Consider the following 21,143-nt stretch of genomic DNA (forward strand, 5'->3'; position numbering starts at 1 on the left):
AAGTAAAAATCCACAACAGATCTTACAAAAGCACACCTTTTGTTGTCCCGCAGGCACTGTACAAGAGAGAAATGAGGAGTTTCCTAAGAAAATTACAAATTACTTAATAGATAAATCTTTGAAGTCATTTACACAGTAGTTTTCTTTTAAAAGAGAAACCCACCCAACAGTTTAAGGCAAGAAGTTTGGGGAACAAAGGCCCGGCTTGCCCTCCCCCCATCGGATTTGGGGTAATAATTTTCCTTGGGTAAATTTTAAAAAATACCAAAAAAAAATTTTAATTCTATCTTACCTAAATTTTTCTCTTAAAGGGAATGCATGGATCGTTTTGCATATATGTTTTTGTTCACAACTCAATAAAATGAAAAATGGTTTATTTTTTTTTTTACATTTTAATAGAATGAAAATGAATAATTGCATACATTTAATATAGTACAAGCAGCAAAAAAATGGAGACAAGGGCCACCTAAGCATTTTTTTGTTGCTGCAGAGCTGTAAAAATTACACATACAAAGTTAAAAAAGTCACAGGAAAGCCATAGGCCCCAGCAGAGGCTATGTACACACACAGATGACTCACCCAAGGCGAATGGTTATGCTCGTCTCGGGCAAGAACCTGAGGTGTATAATGGTGGCCTGACATCATTCATGGATGTGCCAGGACCGGACCATGAACAACCGATCAGGAATGACCGCTATACAAGTCAAAGGAAGAGAGCACAGCGGGGTGCCACTCACCCTCCCCTCTCCATAGAACAGGTGCTGTGTGTACAGCACTCACTCATTTATCTGTCACTGAAATGATCATAAATGATTGCTTCCAGTGACATTTTTATGTGTATATGCTGTCAAAGCACAGCAAACATTGTATTATACAAGTGCAGTATTAATATTTACATTTATAATATAATAAAATGAGACAACCGACATGAAATAATAATATTTTCCTAAATTTTGTAAATGTAAAAGATTGAAAGACATTCTTCACTTTCAGAGAACTATATTACATAATATAGAACTTTATAGGTTCATTTTTCAGGAAAAAAAAAAATAAAGCATTCAGGTTTGTGTGCATGACTGTACAGGAATTTGTGCGAATATAAAAAAATCATAGTTATACAAATATATTAGCCAAGGGAAAACCTAATACACAGAACAGGATTACAAATGGAAACATTAAAACGGCCCCTCCATATGGTCAATATCTTACTCAAAATATTATTCTGATTCTAAACTTCCTTCTAACCATTAGGACCCATTAGGTCTTCTTGATTAGATTGGCATGGCCTTTGAAAAGAGAAGGGGGTCTTAAAGTTTGCCTTAACTACCCTCTCTTGCCCAAATTTATTGGGTGGAGTACCCTTTTACCCTTTTTTAAGAAAAAGGGGAAACAGCCGGCATCCCCCCTTTCCAAGAAATTAATTCTGTGGCGGAGGTTTTAACACCCATCTTAAACCTGCCATTATATTAAAAAAAAATGCTTTTAAACCTTATTTATACAAGAAAAAAAATAAAAAGGGAAAAAAATTATTTGTCACAGCAAATGTAAAGAGCTCATAAAAATGTGAGCGCCAATAAAAACTCCAGCTGCTGATCTAAGTTTTCATTTTATTGCCTTATGCTTTTTCTGAAAGTGATGTTCTTCCTCTATAGCTGAAGTGGATCAGAGAGGTGTCTTCAAGCCAGTTGAAGTTGGTTGTGTCTGAGCGGTTTATCATTATTGAGTCCTGTATAGACTATAAAATATACTTAAAAAAAATAATGAAGATTCCCTTGTGACAAATCATTTTAAGGGCTTCACAGGATAACACTGCGTCCTCCTGTTAAAACAGGTCCTCAAGGGGAGGTCAGGATGCTGCCACTTTTATCGAATTTTTTACCCTTAGACAGAGCAGCGACTTGTTTCAATAATTCCCGGTTTTTGCCCTAAAAGGGAAAAAATAAAGGATTAGGACACTTCATACAATATACAATTATATATACATAATGTCATTAGGAAACTTTCAACATGAGCATGGCTCAACTGTTGAGGAAGGGTGGTCATGTAACATGGAATTTTACATTACGTTCCCTGGAAAGTCACTCAGCATCATCCTGTGCAGCAGTCTCAAAACAGACTTGTCTTTATGTGAATGCATTTAGGGAACTAACGCCGAACATTTTAAATTGGAAATTTAGATATTAATAAACAGGATTTATTTAGTGCCAACTTATTACGCAGCGCTGTACATTAAATAGATATATTAGCTTATGCTCACTGAGCAGCTGTGCGTTACAGTTTGAGATGAAAAGCATCTTGGGACATTTTCAGGCCCAAGGACACTTCCATGGACACAACCTAGTGTTCTCCTACAGTCATATGGGACGGCAGACACATCCCTTTAAAAGTACATAGAATGGGGACTTCCTAAAGGCAAGCATTTTGTAGATATGTACCCAGGGGCCAGAAGAGTAGCAGCAGATGATCACTGAATGGTATTGGATGTGAACACATTCAGGGATCTAAGGGCATGTTACAATAGCAACTTTGTAGCAGCTTCAAACGTCTGGTGCTCTGTGGGGATTTGTAACTAGCTACAGAAATCAATGTGCCTTGATCATGAGCAGCTCCATTGGATAATGTGAGGAGCCACCTAAACTGTCTTTTGGATCAATGCCTCCAACTGCTACCAAGTCAAAAACTTAGCGGATGAGCCATTTATTTTAAGTCATTTAGAATTTTAACCACTGACATTTAATTAAATGCAATTTTTTTTTTATTGTAGAGCGATTCTCCAGCTGCTACAAACAACCACTTTAAAGTTGCCAGTGTGACATGGACCTTATACTAGCCATCCCCAGACCTAAAAAACAGATTATCCTAGAATTTTAACAGATTTCTAACAAGTCTTCAACAACAGTCTGGACTGTGTTTTTAGACATGCTTGAATTATTTGTACCACTTCTGATTCTTCCAACCCTGCTACCTTAAAAGCAAGGAATGCATGTCTACATCAAAATGTATGAATAAAATAAATATACATGAGAAAGCGAGTGCACTTATATTCCTTTTATGGCTGGGAATGGAATGCTTACCTGCAACTGCTCAACCGATTCTTTGTGGGCTTTCTCCATGCCATTCATCTTTGTTCTCAAGTTACTCTCTTGGTACTGGAAATCAGCTTTCAGTTCTGTCAGCTTTAAAGAAAACAAAAGTATTTAAACATCTAGTGGATACTAATAGGGCCTTCAATTTCACTTGAACCCAAAAGGAAAAATAATAAGTTGACAATGGACAATAGACTAGTGGCATACTGCCAGCTGCAGAACCACTGGGACAGCCTTTAGTTTACTTCTGTGAGTTAGTCTGTCTGAGGCCCAGAGCAATGCTGAATCTAGATTGCTAGCAACAGTGCAGCGAGACCGTGATATATCCCTAGCTAATCCCTCTTAACATCCCTCTAGCGATATATCCCTAGCTATCCCTCCAACGTCAATGCATAGAGCCCTTTACCACTATGTTGAGCCAATACTCCATACAGGTAGTTGCCAGGTTAAGGAAATCGGGGCTTCCCTGTTCGCTATGTGCAGGATGGAGGCTTTAAGGGGGACGGGTTGGTTTGCATGACTTGCAAAAGAAATCCTTTGATAAACAAACTTGAGGTTTGGAATAATCTTAGGCAGGGGAGATTTCTGCAGCCTTTTGTAACTCTTTAATGACCAAGACAAACTCTGCAGTTGTTTCTCTTTTTCCATAGCAAAGCACAACTTGCTCTAGAAGTTAAATGAAGGTCTAGGCTACATAAAGTTTTCTTTTTTTGCTTTGTAACACAGTGAGGTTTTTCTACAGTAACTAACACCACGCTGCCTAATATGTTAGGACAAACATCTAATAATCCTTATTGCATTTATAAAATAATGTACCTGTTCTAACTTACAACACAAATATTACATTTTTGTTTTTAGCTCAAACATTGAAACAGATATAGAAGCCTCACATTAAGTCCTCTCCCTTTACCTGAGATTTGGTCATGCAAGTAAACCTCTACAAAAGGAAAATCATTTGGAGAAACTGAGGCTCACGATTGTACAAACCTTTTTATCCTTTTCCAGAATTGTTTGGTCTCTTTGTTGCAAGAGACGTTTCAGAGACATCACTTCTTCTTTCAGCTGGCTGATTAGGACAAAGTTGTCTGTACCACCACTGTCAGTCGACTGAGTAATTGAACTACTAAAATAAAACATGCTGGAATTTGAATATTTATTGTAATACCGAATAATTGAATGTTTTTCACACCACAAACTGACAGATATACATTTATTTCAACACAATTTAAAGTAGCACAACTACTCCTAACATTACTAGGAAAAACCTTACGTAAAAATAAAGATTTTGCCCAACGACAAGCAGCTTACTCGTTTTTTTGAGTGCTGGGAAGCCCCCCTGGCCAATATTATACTTACACTACTGCCTAATTTGGGCTATGTACACATGTAGGATAACAGTCACTGGAAACATTCTTTCGTAATAGTTTCAAATGACAGATGAACAAATGAGTGTTGTACCCACAGGACCTATTCTATGATATGAAGAGGGGGCACAAGCAAGCAGCACAAGCAATCTATCTGCCAGGACGGATTAATAAATGATATCAGGGGTCCAATGATACCAAGAATGACAGCTCGTCTTGGTTGACAATCTGACATGTGTTGCAATTCATTCATTGTCAATGCAGAAGCATGATTGCCTCTACAGGTCTTTCCACAGCAATTGAGAGTTGTGTGGTGTGAAAGCTCTCAAGTGGGATAGATTTTGCTCAAAGTCTGTCAACAGTTGACAAGCTACAAATTTCATTTATAATAAGACAATGAATATTGCTATAAGCCGTCCATTAAAAACAACTTAGTAAGCAGTATGAGGCCCATTCGAAATATGCCAGCTTAGGTGTGTAGTCTATGATACCCTATGGATTTCTCTTTGCTTTAGGCAGCAGCGAAAGCTTTTGTTGCCCTCCTGAGCTGTACAATGTGTATGGTGCTCCATTAACATGAATAGGCTTTTTAAATCTGGTTTACCCGTACTGCCCTTATGTATAGTGTGGGCCTACAATTAAAGTGTTCCGCAAGCATGCAGAAACTAAAGAATTATAAAACATAGTAAAGTTTCACTTACTGTTACTGTCACTTACTGCAATTAATGGTAAATACATATACTATCAAACATTGAAAAAAGCCAAACTAGGAGAGATTTTCATTTCAGTCATTAGTATGTGGGACATTAGGGAAGGATATCTGTGACATAGGACACTGCAATTGTATGCTCAAAGGAAAAATTCAGCAAAATCCTTGTTGTCATTGTGATTATTTGCTTTATTATGATGGAAAACATTTTTGAACACAGATAACAATGAGATAAATTAGGATTGTTGGGTCTTGCATTCTGATATATATGCTGCAAAACCCTTCTGACAACTGGAAGTGCTGGACCTCTGCACCATCATTGCTCATGTAGTGGGACTGTATAATAGATTGATAACTATGAATTCATCAAACCCACCAAGACCCAAATAAAAACATCTACACATACCTGTCTCCGTTAGATGGCTTTGATTCCAATTTGGGCTTTTTCTTTGGAGGTTCATTCTGAATTGCTGTAGTGGATTTATGACTGGGGTGGAAAAAATGTAAAATGTTTTTGTTATATATAAGCAGAATATAACAAACAAGCATTGCAAACAGTTTTTTTTTTTTTATTTCAAATTACAGTTAGTCCCTGGGTTACATACGAGATAGAGACTGTAGGTTTGTTCTTATGTTGAATTTGTATGTAAGCCCGAACAGGTACATTATTTTAATAAATGCAATTAGAACAGATTTTTGTCTCAACATTATTAGGCAGTGAGGTTATCGTTACTATAAAAAAACCACACTGTGAGCTTATCACAAATAAAGCAAAAATAAAAAAAGCCTTATGGAGTGTAGACATTCATGAACTTCTTGAGCAAGCTGTACTATGATAAAGAGTTACAAGATGTTACAGATCAGCTCCACTCAAGATCATCCACAACATCAGCTGTGTTTAGAAAAAGGTTTCTTCTGCAAGTAATGCAAACCGCCCCCTCCTCCCTATCAAGCCCCCAGGGAAACCCTGTTCGTATCCAGGAGGCGTCTGTATGTTGGATGTCCTTAACTTGGGAACTACCTGTACTTGAAGCTTTAGAACTAAAAAGAAGCTATAATATCAGAACCTGTAAAAGAGAAAAAGGAACATACAGTTCAATAAACTTACCTTTGTTTCCAAATTCCCTGCTCTGGTTCTGGGCTTATACTGCTAACTCTAAAAACAAGAAAACAGCATTTAGTTGATGGAAAAAAAAAAAATAACTTATTTTATTATTTAAAAGAAAAATACCCAGCCACGAAAGACCCTGTCACCAGCCAAGTTAAAGGTACAGATCCTTACTTGCAGTTTTTCCCCTACCCTAAATAACTTTGTGCTCTTTTGCAATGTGGCAAAGGGCACAATTGCTTTTAAACAATACAAGCTTAAAGTTACATTACATCAGAACACCTCTTCCTGTAAAGTTACATTTAAAATTTAAGGAAACATTGGGGTAAGGTCAGTACGTGCAAACTATATCACAAGACAGGAAGAAGGAGGCTTACTTGTGGTGGCTGCCACTATGCCGGTGATGATGGTGATGGTGGTGGTGATGGTGATGTTTAGCATGATGTTGGTCTTTCTCAGTAAGGGAAGAAGAGGAGGAGTTGGAATGGGTGGAGCCCAAACTCTTGCGCTGTTCCTTAGTCTTTTGAAGAACCCTCTTGTAGGACAGCGTGCAAAGCCAGCAAAGAAGCTTCCCATCAACCTATTAAGAAAAAAAAAAAAAAAAAATGTATCTTGAAGTGTCTGGTCCAGCCAATAAAGCACAGATCAGAGATGAACCATTTCTAGATGACTAGTTCCGATGAAGCCATAGATATTGAATTAAAGTTTAAAGAAGAGAAAAAGTTACCTAAAAACTAACAATGTTATATGAATATTATGTTACATGAAATGTTTTTCCCAACCAAGGAGAATTATCCCTCTATCTGTACTGATGATAAATGTTCAGGGGACAGAAAGTGATGGGAAGAACTAAAAGTTACAGTTGTTACCAGAACGAGGTTAGAAGAATGCTTCCAATATGGACACTTATTCCAAGTGTTAGGAGGAGTAATGATTTCAACTTTGGGAATTTAACTAGCTGTGTCTCCAAGGATAGGATGTGAAAGGGATATTTCCCCAATTGTACATAGGAAACAACTTGATGGGGGCCTTTTACCTCACTAGTCTTCATAACTAAAATAATGTTTGCTGGATAAACGCTTTAACCGCCCTGGCGGTATTCCCAAATGTGGCTCGGGTGAATTTTATGTCCAAAAAGCGGTAACTCCGAGCCACACTCCAACCTGCTCCACACAATCCAGCAGCTTGATCGATGTGAGGCGTTGGTATGCTGGGGAGGCGAGGCCTGGCGGGAAATTTAAAAGCAGATTACATAGTAATCTGCTTTTAGCATACTGATAACAGAGATAAGGTTATAAAAAAATCCAAAGGTTTATCTATTATTGTACCCTTGTTTGGACAAATTAATTTTTTTTTTCATTTTTTAATAAAATAAATTGTTATTTCATTATTAATTATATTTGTATTATGATCTATGATTTATGTTTCAAACTTTATCATACCCGGGAACTTAAAATATTAAACAACAAATTTCTACGCAAAACAATATCCTGCTTTTGACATAAAAATACTGACACAATTAGACTGCCAGGGGGGTTAATGAAACATGGCATGAACAGGCTTCCATTGTCCTGTTAATCCAATGAATAGAATACATTCAGTCACTGACCAGGGATTAGTATACAGATGAGGAGGTTGGCCATTACCTGTTGCCTTCTTGCTCAAAGTAAAAGACAAGAAAAGAAAATTTATAGGACTTACCGGTAACTACCATTTCCAGAAAAGTCAGAAACAGCCTGTAAATTTCCCCAAAGAAAGGCAAAGAGATAACACAAAATAACCCAAGCTGTGTCTAAAGAGAGCAAGAACATAAACATCACAGGAAAAAATCCTGACATACCTTTCGTCTTCCTTCCTCCTTCCGATCAAAAGCACATTGCTGTTTGCATTGCTCACAGGTCTGAGGAGGTCCATATTTTTTCTCTGAGTTAGTACAACGCTGGCACTTTGTGCCAATAAATGCTGCTATTATGTTACAGTACTGACAAGGCTTGGGCTATAAAGAAAAAAAAAATGGACATTTCAATCAAAAGAACTGTGTGACATAATCCTTACATTTAAAACTTTGTGCCAAAAACCATAAATAATACACACTATTTTGGTTGTTTAACTTAAAAATGTGCAGATATTCTATATGCCACATACATACTATATATACACGCATACATACTATACAGGGACATAACCAAATATGTACAATCTAAATTGAAGGTATAAAATCTGTCTGTCATCTGACTATGGAGAGAGACAGCTGTCTACACAAACCTAAAGGCTGCTCATAGTAACCAAAAACTGGTCACATGACTGCAAATTTGCAAGGCTAAAAAATGGCAGGAGAGTACTTTTGCTAAACGAGAAAGTGGTTTAAGTTACAATATAAGACACTGGTATTGATTTTACTTTAAGATTACAGCTATTGCACACAAATATATTATTATAGATATTGTGTGGGCATAAGCTCTGTTTGGTACTGGCAGTGTAAGCACTCAGGTCTAGAAGATCTGAAGGTCTCATTCTCCAGGATGAAATGGGATGCCGCAGGGAGCCACAGATATCTTATATATTTAATACATCTAAGATACAAGATAATATTTAATACCGAACCAAAAATCCAAACTTACTGTTCCAAACTGCTTGACATTTTGCGCACATTTCTTGCATATAGTGTTGGTTTTACTGGAAAAACAAAGATACAAGAAATCAGAACAGGCACATCCAGAAGAATAATCATAATTCACAAGATCTTCATCTAGAACAGCAGTTGCCAACCACGGCCCAGGTCACAGCCCGCCCAAACTTTTGTTGTGTCCACATCCATGCACTACTGGTACATGCAAAGGTAACCCGAGGTTTAGTTCCCCACTCAGACCTATTTTCCATCCAGGGATATCCAGCAACGACTGTCACAGGTATTGACCTCAGCAGTGGCAGGGAGTCACGTTGCCATTATCATCCTGGCAGTTATTCTGGCAGGGCCAACTTCATGCCATCTACAACTAAACACTCAGCCACTAAAAACACTTCCTAAATGATGGAAGTGCCAATTATGACCACAGAACATACCAGCAACAACACAGAGGTCTGCTTAAAATGTACCCAGGCGTTTGCTTGGGGTATGCTGGGATACCTGGCATCACGCATGAGCAGCTCAGTGTTCAGCAGACATGGGCAAACTACCGCCTGATGGGCTTTTGTAAAAAACTGCCTGCTTTTACACATAATATATATCAGTTCATACAAACATTCCCCATTCATCTAAACGACGAAGCCAGTCTGTTAGATTTTAAAAACTCATTGTTACCCCTGAGCCAAAAAGTTTGCCCTCCCCTGGTGTACATTGTACAGAAAACTGCGAACAGGCAAGTTTAATTGCAGAGGACTCTTCTGAAATAAAAAGTCTTTCTGCTTAATATGCACTTTAGGTTTAGAAGTTTAATTCCACTTTACTATACCAGTTTAGGAACCAGCGCGCATACTAAGCAACAGGAAGTTTGGCGTTTTACACCATCGCAACTATTTACCTTTCTTGTTGGAATTCTGACCGGCAATAGGTGCATTTTACAATCGGATGAGCAATCCGGCACTCCTAAAAATGAACAACAAAAAATAGTTATTGTCACAAGAAACAAAACATAGCAAGTATTTTAGAAACTAAACCCACAAAACTAAACAAAGAATTTCACTGGAGGCCAGACAATAATGTAGGCAGACATTAAACCCAGCAGCCATCAACTGGAGGTCCCTGAGAAAATTTTGGTGGTCCATAAAAAAATCTGGACATTATTTGCAATGTTTATGTTTTAATAATGATATAATAAATTATTATATTCTGAATGACAATTTTGGCCTTTATATTGCCCTAAGTTCATGAACTGTAGTAGAGACAGAAAAACAAGAGAGGCATAGAGTGACATGTAGTATTAAGTTGTATGAGGCAACCGATGCCGAGCTGTACGCTTCAGTATTGTTTCCACCATTACAACAGTCACCCCGCACCGCCAATACCGATTCTCATCAGATTGTTTTGTTTAGTTCTCAGATGATCTTTTAGGCAAGTATGACCTTACATGTGTATTTTCTTTAACTGTTATTTTAATGGCATCAAATAGTTTGATAACTATCATTTCTTGTTTGGTCTTAAAATGATATAAACCCATAATGAGGGAGAAAAAGCAAACTAATATTTTGTATTTCTTTAGTAATACCAAAGATAATACAACTAATGATAATAGTAAAAATAATAATACTTCACTTAACTATGAGCCAATCAACGAATCAGAACCTCCACAGTCCTTGTCAGGCACCATTAGGAAGATCATTACTTTACAAACATATTTATCTTTATAAAAAAATATCATAATAATGGTCTGCGGGATTTAAAATAATGAATCCAGTGGTCCGTGAGGTCTGAAAGGTTAGCGACCGCTGTGTTAAACCAGTAAATGATTGGCTATTAGTCATTGGTGCCAAGCTTACATTTAGCTAAATGGTGATAATAAAGATAATGGCTGTGACCCATTGCTATGGGTGGACACCTGAAGTTCTGTAGTCTGGCTTTACACAATACAGGATGAGGTAGGTGGTGAATGCAGAACAGGACAGGTGATGTCCCTTCTACAATAACCCATCTTACCTGCCTGATGAAACGTGAAAAAGCTGAGCTACACATGCGCAGCTTTGGTTGCCAGGGAAACCATGCTTCCCTTGCATGAGCCAGGTGTGAATGATTCCTTGCACCTGCGCAGTGCCACAGCCAATCAAGATGGCGATGATCATTTCCAGGAAGACGATGGATTTAAAGAATGCCGCCAACACCCCGGTGCCGGCTAGATGTAAACCACCAGGTGCCCCCATATGCAAAGCCCATTCAATTTTTAAAATTACCACCCATTCCTCTTATGTGCCATTGGCTGATTATTAAGAGTGGAATTGACTATCACTTCCTATTGTGTCACCAGAACAGGAAGTAGAATCTGATCCAGGCAGAAAAATAAAATATGGTCCCGGCTTTTCACATGCTTAAAATAAATGAGCTATAGATTGCTTATACAGGTCCTCTTGTGAAGTGTATATGGTAGAAATATATACAAAGCTCCCACTGTGCCATTTCCTACAGGTTGAACAGGATACTTCAGGAGCCTGAATGGAACAAGCAGCTAATAGACATGATCAGCGCAATAATTTGTTGGTTTCGGTCTCCGCGCACACTTTTTATAATAAAGATGGAGATGAGCTGTATAGATAAAGGCTGACTGGTTGCTATAGGCAACAGAGCCATGTTTGCTCCGGTCCTCGCAGGCCGTGATGAAATACAAGCGTCCTTCCGTGACTCAAAGGCCCACCAGGCCCCACACGGGGGTAGGATGGCGGAGCGAACGCACCTTACAAAGCTGCTGGCCCTGGGAGAGCTCCTCGAACGGGTACCGCTGGTGACACTTGGTGCAGGCGTACAGAGCCGAGGCCATCCTCCGCCGGCGCTCACTTTGCTGAGGGGAGAGACGAAAAGCTGCCCGACCGCTTCGGGTCACAACACAGGATCAATCGGCAAGGAGTAGAAGACAGAAACAAAACTGGCCGACCGCTCCGGGTCAACCACAAAATTTCGAGGTGCTTCTGGCTTACGCGCCCGTCTACAATAGCAGATCCCTTTAATTTTAGCTTGTGACGCCCGCCCGGTTCCTTTATCATCCGTTCCTTTTGCTTTTTTTGTGCCCAGCGCCCGCCCGTCTTCTTTTTCTTTAGTGTTACACAATCCAAACAGAAAAGCTGCGTACAGCGGTGATCTAAGCTTCTTCTATGGGTAGCTCCTATCCTAGTCACGTCCTTCACTTTAATAGTAAACCAGCAGCGCTTCAGTTCACAAACAGTTCACAAAAAGACAATTTGTTTTAGAAAAGAAAAAAAACACGGAGCGCTGGAACCGGATGCTATTAAATCTGCATCACGACAAAGGAAGGGCCGCAGCAGCCAATGGCAGCTTCTCCTTCCGGAGCGGGAAACACCCGTTTGAATCTGGCCGACCAATAGACGTTCGGAATGTAGAACTTTGACCAATCAGAGCGTTCGAAAGAAAACAGCAGCTTTGATAGCAATTGGTTGATTTTGGAGCCAATGAAAACACAGAATGGAGGAATCTGTCTATGGATTATTATTGGTCAAAGGCGATGTGGATGCGCAATGCTTTGTGTGTGCGATTAGTAGTTGTGGCCAACTATGGCGACTTAGTGAAAGCCTTTACAGGGGTCATATCGTTCATGATAGTGATATACATAGCAGCAGACACCACAGTCTGGAAATCCAGAGCCTAAAGCGCCTTCTTGGTGGAGTCAAATGTGATTGGTTAATGCGGCTGTCAATAACATGCTGGTAGCCGTGTTTTGATGACGTCATTAGAGCCTTTGGCTGGCCCACCTGTATGAGCGGAGGGGGCGGGGCTGTCTGGTAACAGGAAGAGATGTCTGGTACAACGCTACAGCCTAGGATGGTGAGATGAGGGCTGTGAATATTGACATAACAGGGGCATTGGGAGTTATGGGGCTCTGGCATACCTTGCGTCCGTCTAATATATGTATATGTCATTGTTTGTGGTGCACAAAGCTACACCAAGTCCTCTTCTATTAGATCTCCTCTTGTTTTCTGACGTTTTGTCACTCCATAGGCCACACACACCTCTTTCACTTTTTGTTTTGCATTCATGTTATAAACTGCGCCAAAATGCACAAAAGAATTGTAAATGTGTATTTGTTTGCCCCCTCATTGCATCACATTGCACATTGTCACACTTCTATGCACAGCCATTGACACATGTTCTGCAAGATGCACAAAGGTAACACAACCCTCCTGTATATGTAGAGTAACACTGCATGGGGGGCGCTGAATCAGCAGAAATGGGGCCTTTGTGTTTGTATTGTGTCTTTATCTACGTAGAAACAAAGTGTGATTGGGTCCTAAGGGTGCTGTCCCAATGCACTGACAGAGGTCATTATAGGGTGACATTTTAAATATGTTTCTGGTTTTTTAATGAGAGATCTCACTAACCAATAGGGAGGCATAGTAGGTGACTGTTTGGATAGTTTTATTACAACTATGACTCTTCCCCCAACTCTCAGATTGTAAGCTCTTCGGGGCAGGGTCCTCTCCTCCTGTATCTGTCTGTCATTTGCTACTCCTATTGTACAGCGCTGCGTAATATGTTGGTGCTATATAAATCCTGTTGGGGTTAGCTAATATGTGAATGTACAGTGCCTGGGCAAAAAAATAAAAATAAAAAAAATACTGTGGAGGGCAGTATTATGATCATGTGTACATATGAGGGGGATGCCGGTATAATCAGGGGTACCTATGAGCAGGGGTAGGGCAGTGGTATGATCTAGGGTACCCATGGGGGGCAGTGGTATGATCAGGGGGTACCTATGAAGGGAGGCAGTGTTATGGTCTGGGGTACCAATGAGGAGGAGCAGTGGTAAGATCTGGGGGTATCCATGGGGTGGGGCAGTGGTATGATCGGGGGTAGGTGCCTTTTAGGGGGCGGGGCAGTGGTAATGTTTGGAGTACCTATGAGTGAGGCGGGGAGCAGTAGTATGATTGGGGGTAGGTACCTTTTTTGAGGGGGGGGGGCAGTGGTATGATCTGCGGTATGTATGTGTGGGGGAGCAGTGGTATGATCTGGGGTACCTAAGAGGAGGGGCATTGGTATGATCTGGGGTATGTATGAGTGGGGGGGCTGTGGTATAATTTGGGGTATGTATGAGTGGGGGGGAGCAGTGGTATGATCTGGGTTACCTATGATTGGAGGGCAGTGGTATGATCTGGGGTACCAATTACGATAGGCAGTGGTATGATCTGAGGTACCCATGATGTGGGGCAGTGGTATGATCGGGGATACTTATGGGGGGGGGCAATCTTATGGTCTGGGGTACCTATGAGGGGGGACAGTGGTATTATCTGTGGTGTCTATGGGCAGGGTTAAGTGTTATGATCTGGTGGTACCTATGGGGGGCATCTGGGGTTGCTTTAGTTGATCAGGTTTAGGTTCAGCAATGTTTTATGCCCACAAAATGAGGTCAGCTGACACCCTGAATATTGAATGACCAGGTTTTTGCCATTAATACATTTTTCTCTTCCCTGATGGCACTTGTATATTTTAAAATGACAATACCAGGTATTTTCATTCTTTGATTGTAAAAAAAACTGGTTCAGGGTGCATGACACATCGTTTCAAAACATGTATTGGCCACCACAGAGTCCACACAGAATCTTTGGGATGTGCTGGAGAAGACTTTACACATCAGTATGACTCTTCCATCATCAATATAGGATCTTGGAGGAAAATGAATACAGCTCTGGTTGGAAATAAATGTTGTGACTTTGCATTACTGTAACTCCTTTTCAGGGCCAACCAGTACAGCTTCTCCCCCTTCTGCTTTTTGGGATCAGCAGATGTAACTTCTTCCCTTCATGTCAGCTCCGCTAAATTATGTGCCCATCACCTGGGGAGATAGGGAGATTAACAGGGTCATGTGACTGCAAAAAAAATGGATGAAAAGGCATTGACATAAATTTAACGTATTCACTCATGGGACTGACAATGCAATGCTAGCAATGCCATTGTGCTGGGTATATATATATTATTTATATCTCCGCTATGTCTGCTTAATTTTCCTGCATCTATTTTTTCTCCATTCGGATATGATTTGCTTATTTTGTTTCTTCATGTATTTATAGCTGGACAGTTCGTTCCCTGACTCTTTCAAAGGTGCACAGTCCAGCACGTCATATTCCTCCTACCCCAGAGGAAGGCCGTTCATAAATTCTGATATCCAGAGGTCTCCAGACAGACCAGTGCACGCCTATCCAGAGAGCAATGGCAAAGGTAACGTTTATCGTACAGGTCATCTCTTTATCTAGTAGTAAGTCACTGTTATGTAATGATGAAGATGTGTCACAGTTTTTATCCAAGCCATTTCTTCATTTTAATACGTTTTAAGAATGTATGTCAGCATTTTTATCTACAAAGGTATCAGAGTCCCATTAAACCTTGGGGATACTCCTCTGTTCCCATTCCATCACAGGATCAACATCTGATCCCTTCTTTTCTTCATTTTGCATCTTGATTGGCCATACTGGGATGATGTAACTGCTGTGCAGACGCACCAGAGTTCATTCTGTCTAAGCGCCCGCATGGGAAGCCCATTCTGTCCCTGGCATCGAGCATTTGTTCAGCTCAGCGAATTTAGCAGATGGGCGGCGATCAGGCAGGTAAGAAAACTTATTTCAGAAAGGACATCGCCTGTCTGTCTGTAATAAGGTCCTGCCTGATGCCAAAGTTCCACTTTAATCCAGTCACCAATCAGTGGGCCTTATTTATTAATGTTATCCAAGACTGGAGAAGATAAACTATCACGGAAGAACCTAGGCAAACCAGGAAACCTGGAATGGATTACTAATACCTTTCTCACTCATAACCTCATTACATGCACAGCTACAAGACTTTTCTAGACCTGGAATGGTCTTCTTTGTCCTATTCGGATTGCTCCTACTTTCTTCTCATTTAAAAAAGCACTCAAAACTCGTCTTTTCAACCTCACCTACCAGTCTTCTTCTGTCTCCTAAACCCTCACTACTTCCCACCAATCCATTTCTCCTCTCCTATTGTGTGCTACATCCCCCGCCTCCGAGATTGTAAGCTCTTCTGGCCAGGTTCCTATCCTCCTCCTGTGTCACTGTCTGTATCTCTGTTGTTCGCAACCCCTATTTAATGTACAGCACTGCGTAATATGTTGGCGCTATATAATAATAATTATAATAATAGATTTCTTAAAATCACTTGCTGTTATTCGGCAATAATTTTTATCCTTGACCAGATCCATTCCAGGTTTGCTGGATCACCCAGGATCTTCCATGATTTATCTTCACAGTTTATCTTCACCATTCTTGGAGAGCTTTAATATATCAGACTCATTTTGCCAGAGCAGATGTTGATTGTTCAAGCATTGTCATCTGTTTAGTTAGCTGAGCAGCAAAGGTTCGACAGTCACTAAAGACAATGATTGGATGGAAACACATCAATTTGTAGGATTTGTATTGTGGATTTAATTGACTAGGTATTCAAACTCTACTAGCTGTATTCCCATCTAATCACTATGGTTTGTGTCTACCATTGCCTTCTAAATAAAGGAATAAAAAACACAAACAATACAGCAACCATCAACTCCGTTAGTAATATAAATGCTGAAATCTTAGTGTAAAAACTTTGCTTTCTATTACCAGCCTGAAGGTGGATGAACTCCTCGGGATCCCTGGAGAGAAACTAAAATAAAAGTAATAAATGCACGCACGTTATGATTGTTGTAATGTTTTATTTTTTTGTGCTTATTGTCTTCTGTCTGTTTTAAGCAGCTTTTACATTTTAGATTGATTATCAGTTAACTTTGCTTTTGATCTTTAAATGTATAAATAATTTCAGAGTTGGATACTGATAGTACTAATTGAATTATGTATGAGTTGCTGTGCTAGTAACATCTGTGCTGTGTCAGAAGCAAGCGGTGTTTATTGAAACTGATACCCCTGGCCTGTTTAGTGTCCTACATCAGTGAGCTTTACAATTTGTAGGAATTATTGGGTGTTCTTGTCAAGGTAACTGTACAGAGTCCATATTATTATTTACATTATTGAAGATTTATATAGCCCCAACATATTACACAGAGCTGTACATTAAATAGGGGTTTCGAATGGCAGACACATACAGACAGTGAAACAGGAGGAGGAGAGGATCCTGCCCCAAAGAGCTTACAATCTAGAAGGAGGGGGAAGTAGCACACAATAGGAGGGGGATGCCCATAGATGTCCATTTCAAACTCCAAAGACCTATGCAATTAGCTCACACAAGCAATTTAAATAAAGGTTTTGGCTTAGCCCCCCCTTAAAGCAGATCTAAAATTTAGCCATTCTCAACCAGGGGTTACTAGGGTTCTTCCAATTGTTTCTATGGGGCTCTTGAGGCGTGGAACATTGACCTCCCATAAGATGGTACCTGCAAAGTTTTGAGGCCAACACCATTTGGCTTAATGAAAACAAGGGCCTACTTAGCTTTCTGCAAATGTGCATTCTGTCCACTAATGTATTCAATGTATTGGGCATTCTTCCCAATGACAACCAATGCAAATGGCATATTGCCCAAAAATGCAATAAAGCAGGGGATCCCTAACACCTGAAGTTAAAGGGTTGCTCAGGGGTAAAAGGTTTAGAAAGGTAGCTATTTGGTTAGTTACCATTCTGGCAAGAAAAGGAACAAAAAGGGGGTAAAATATCACAATCATTACAATTCATTGCAAGGTAAACATCAGGAAGGGTCCCTGACTTTATCATTTTTATTTATTAACAGACCTTAGGTTGGGCAGGGTCCTCTCCTCCTCCTGTGTCACTGTCTATATCTGTCTGTCATTTGCAACCCCTATTTAATGTACACCACTGCATAATATGTTGGTGTTATATAAATCCTGTTTATTATTAATAAAAATATTAATAACAGAGCAGAGAGTGTTTTTATTGGCTAACAAGGTTTTCAGGGGTAAGAACCCCTCATGAATAATGAAGGGTCAGAAGTTGTACTATATAGATAGGTGGAAGAAAACAAGATACCAGGGCTTAAAATAGTGATGGATTTGAAGGGGTAAGAAAACTTTAGAAGGAAGACATTGCTGGACTACATGAAAGCATAAACAGGTGATTTGCAAATGGTATATGTAAACTTTGCAGAGGTTTTATACTCTTTCTTTTTTTCTTCTATTTCTTCTTTTCTCTCTATTTCTCTCTCTCTCTCAGGCTCTTTTTTTCTCTCTCTCATGCTCTCTTTTTCTCTTTTTTTTTTCTTTAGTTTTAGTATAAATATTATCTTCTTAAAGTTCAATTCATTTGAGTCATCTGCTAAGATATATTAACCATATGTAGAGTGATGGTTTTCTGTTTTTTTCAGCGGGTTGATGCACTTAAAGATGTGTGCAGTAAAGCATACAATGTATGCAAATACAGGCTGTCCATATGTACAAACTATACATAAAACAAGATTTTAATATATTAACTTTATTTACAAAGTATATATGTATATTGCTTTCTATGCAGTTGGGTGAATTTGCCCTAAAATGAAAACATTTCCTGTAACATAAATAATGGTTTAACAGGAATATTATTTTTTGTTTCTGAGCCTAGGATTTAATCCTGACAACAAACAAACAGTATTTGTTTTTATTTCTACAGCAATAATCTCTGCCTTAAAGAATCTTCAGGAAAAGCTCCGCCAGCTGGAACTGGATCGGCTAAAGGCCGAGGAGAACATACAGAAACTGGCAAAGGAGTCTACGGATTATAGGCAGCAGCTGGATGAGGAAAGGCAGTCTAAGGACAACCTAGTGGACGATGTGTCTAAAAAGAATAAAGGTACAGTGCCAGGGACATAGTAACAGCAGTCAGGTTCCAGTTGTGCTTTTTCTGTTTTGACTGCAGGGGCAGCTCAGCCATTTCTCTTGCCTCTCCTTTTTCTGAAGTGCATTTTCCAATGTTCACCATATTTGCATCTGTAAACTCCTCAAAGTTTGCTTTTACTACATAAAATGTTCAGATTTCTCCTAACCTGTCTTTAGCTGCTGTAATGCTCTGATATCTGATCACTGCAGGAATCCTCTGCTTTGATTTTTTTTTTTTTTATTTGGAGTATGTAATCCCACATCCTATACCAGAGACACTAAGGCTACGCACACACATCAGAATATTCTCGTTCGATAATCGACTCAAGTCTAATATGGGACAAGAATCTGATGGGTGTACAGCGTTCGTCGTTCTTCATCCGTCCTGGCAGATCCACAGATGACAAACGATCCTAATGAAAGTAAAGGGGGGGTAGTGCAGCGGCGTGCCGCTCCACTGTTCTCCCTTCTCCATTAGGCAGGACAGCGCTGTAAGCACATGCGCTCGTTCATGCATCCTGCAGTCTATTGTTGTTGTAAAGAATCATGAAATATCCTTTTCAATGACAGTTATTGCACATATCTACACTAAGAGAATAATTGGTGGGAATTGGTGTCATGAAAAGGGAGACCACAATAACCCCTTAGCATTTGTAACATATATTAATGTTATTGAGCTGTGAATTGGCAGCCTGCACCTGTGAATGTTGCTGGTACTGTGACCACAATGCTGCAGACAGGTGAGAGGTTTTAGTTTAACGATCAGGGTCCAAGCACTATGGTTCTAGACTGCTGGGTCTGAAAGTGAGCTAAAAATCCAAAAAATGGTGATTACACTATAAGAAGATGTTTCTAAGCGTGTAGAGCAATGTTCTACTCCGCAGATGTTTATAGAGGACAGGGTTAAGGTGGTTCCTTCCAATGGGACACAGCTGTCAAAATACCCCGATCATATTGTGTAGTCTGGTCATATGCATATTAGTTATTATTCTTTGCTTCTCCTAGATCTTACCAGACAGCTGTTGGCTGCAAAATCCCGATGCAGCTTATTGGAGAAACAGCTGGAATACATGAAAAAGACAGTACAGAATGCAGAGAGCGAAAGGAACTCTGTGCTCCAGAGACAGGTAAATCCAATAGTGTGCCAAGGGCATGAGGGGAATAGTGTTTTTTTGTTTTTTATTATATATGTTTATATGTTTTTATTTATATTTTGGTCAGTTTAATAACATTAAATCCTAACAAAGTTTGTATATAAAGAAATAAGGCATGGTGTGTGGGTAAAAAAGGCAATGCAATTTGTATGTTTTTTCCTTGTTTGTGTTTGAACAATTTGCTGATGCTGATAAATTGACTTCCATCCAGTAGGCCTGATTTATTAATCAGGCAAATGTTTTAAATTCTGGACCAGATCTTTTCCAGGTTTGCTGAGTCACCCAGCTTCACTGATGAAAGTTTATACTCTCCAGCTTTAATAAATCAGGGCCAATGTATGAAAATATAGCAGTAATCAAGACAATGACTATTGACTAATGACAATGACTTATTGTTTACATACAAGGAACATTGGAACAAATAAATTACGTTTGTCTATTTTGAAACCTCCCTGTAATTTAGGAGAAACTTATTGGTAATATTCCATTAATGGCATTTACTTCCACTCTTGAACATTCTTCATCAGAAACATCCACACGAATTACCATGCAACAATCATTCTTATTTCCGTAGGTGAGCCTTGAAAGTAACAAAGCACTTGAGAAAATTAATTTGCAAGAAAAGCTAGATAAACTGGAACAAGAATACATGAAGCTAACTACAATACAAGTGGTGTCAGAGGTAAGCCTTGTCTGGATACTGTCCACTATTAAATTCAGAATTGGTAAATAATTGTCTAGGCAACCAATCGCATTCTTTCTTGTCTTCCTGTTGCGCAAAATACTATGTTCTGGCTTGCTAGGGGATATGTTTCACATCCAAAAATGTAACATAACATAACACACATTCAAGCGAGCCAGGAATAGAATAACCTGTTTAAACTACCTGTATTAAAAACAGGTTTTTGCTACATATGTTGCTAATAAATATAGAAGTCACATTGATGTGTCAAGGCTCCTCTAATGGGTGTAGTCTTTAAGACATGTGCAATTACTGTCAGATAAAACTATTGTTCATGATTGTTTTGGGTGACAATTTTGGAACAATGATGGGTATTGGTAATCCAACACAATGTATTGCTACTTATTTTACAATGTTGGTGGGACTGAGCACTCCCTTACATGCCCTACATATGGGACTGAGCACTCCCTTACATGCCCTAGAAATAGGACTGAGCACTCCCTTACATGCCCTAGATATAGGACTGAGCACTCCCTTACATGCCCTAGATATAGGACTGAGCACTCCCTTACATGCCCT

General features: G+C 39.5%; 2 protein-coding genes across 4 annotated transcripts in view; one reads left to right on the plus strand and one right to left on the minus strand.

The window, feature by feature from the left end:
* Positions 1-1,593: 1,593 nt before the first annotated feature.
* On the minus strand, positions 1,594-12,141 carry FAM76B (family with sequence similarity 76 member B). Of its 2 annotated transcripts, none has more exons than XM_072402771.1 (10): positions 11,649-12,141; positions 9,789-9,853; positions 8,889-8,943; positions 8,108-8,263; positions 6,645-6,847; positions 6,268-6,315; positions 5,566-5,646; positions 4,074-4,224; positions 3,075-3,176; positions 1,594-1,925 (listed from the first exon to the last, which is right to left on the minus strand). In XM_072402771.1, exons 1-10 carry the CDS (start codon positions 11,730-11,732, stop codon positions 1,836-1,838), a joined length of 1,035 nt encoding a protein of 344 aa, XP_072258872.1. In that variant the 5' UTR covers positions 11,733-12,141; the 3' UTR covers positions 1,594-1,835. The 2 variants fall into 2 exon arrangements, with proteins under 2 accessions (XP_072258872.1, XP_072258880.1); XM_072402779.1 differs by having other exon boundaries at positions 4,074-4,209; positions 11,649-12,140.
* Positions 12,142-12,445: 304 nt separating this feature from the next.
* CEP57 (centrosomal protein 57) overlaps positions 12,446-21,143 on the plus strand; it is a 19,509-nt gene continuing 10,811 nt past the window's right edge. The window contains exons 1-5 of one of the 2 annotated variants that reach the window (XM_072402820.1): positions 12,446-12,751; positions 14,992-15,139; positions 18,523-18,702; positions 19,734-19,855; positions 20,457-20,564. In XM_072402820.1, coding sequence (XP_072258921.1) covers positions 12,722-12,751; positions 14,992-15,139; positions 18,523-18,702; positions 19,734-19,855; positions 20,457-20,564 — 588 coding nt within the window. In that variant the 5' untranslated portion in view covers positions 12,446-12,721. The remainder of the gene's footprint in view (positions 12,752-14,991; positions 15,140-18,522; positions 18,703-19,733; positions 19,856-20,456; positions 20,565-21,143) is intronic. The other variant, XM_072402810.1, reaches the window with a different exon arrangement.

The sequence above is a fragment of the Pyxicephalus adspersus genome, chromosome 1 (genome assembly GCF_032062135.1).
Source record: "Pyxicephalus adspersus chromosome 1, UCB_Pads_2.0, whole genome shotgun sequence".
Taxonomy (NCBI): Eukaryota; Metazoa; Chordata; class Amphibia; order Anura; family Pyxicephalidae; genus Pyxicephalus; species Pyxicephalus adspersus.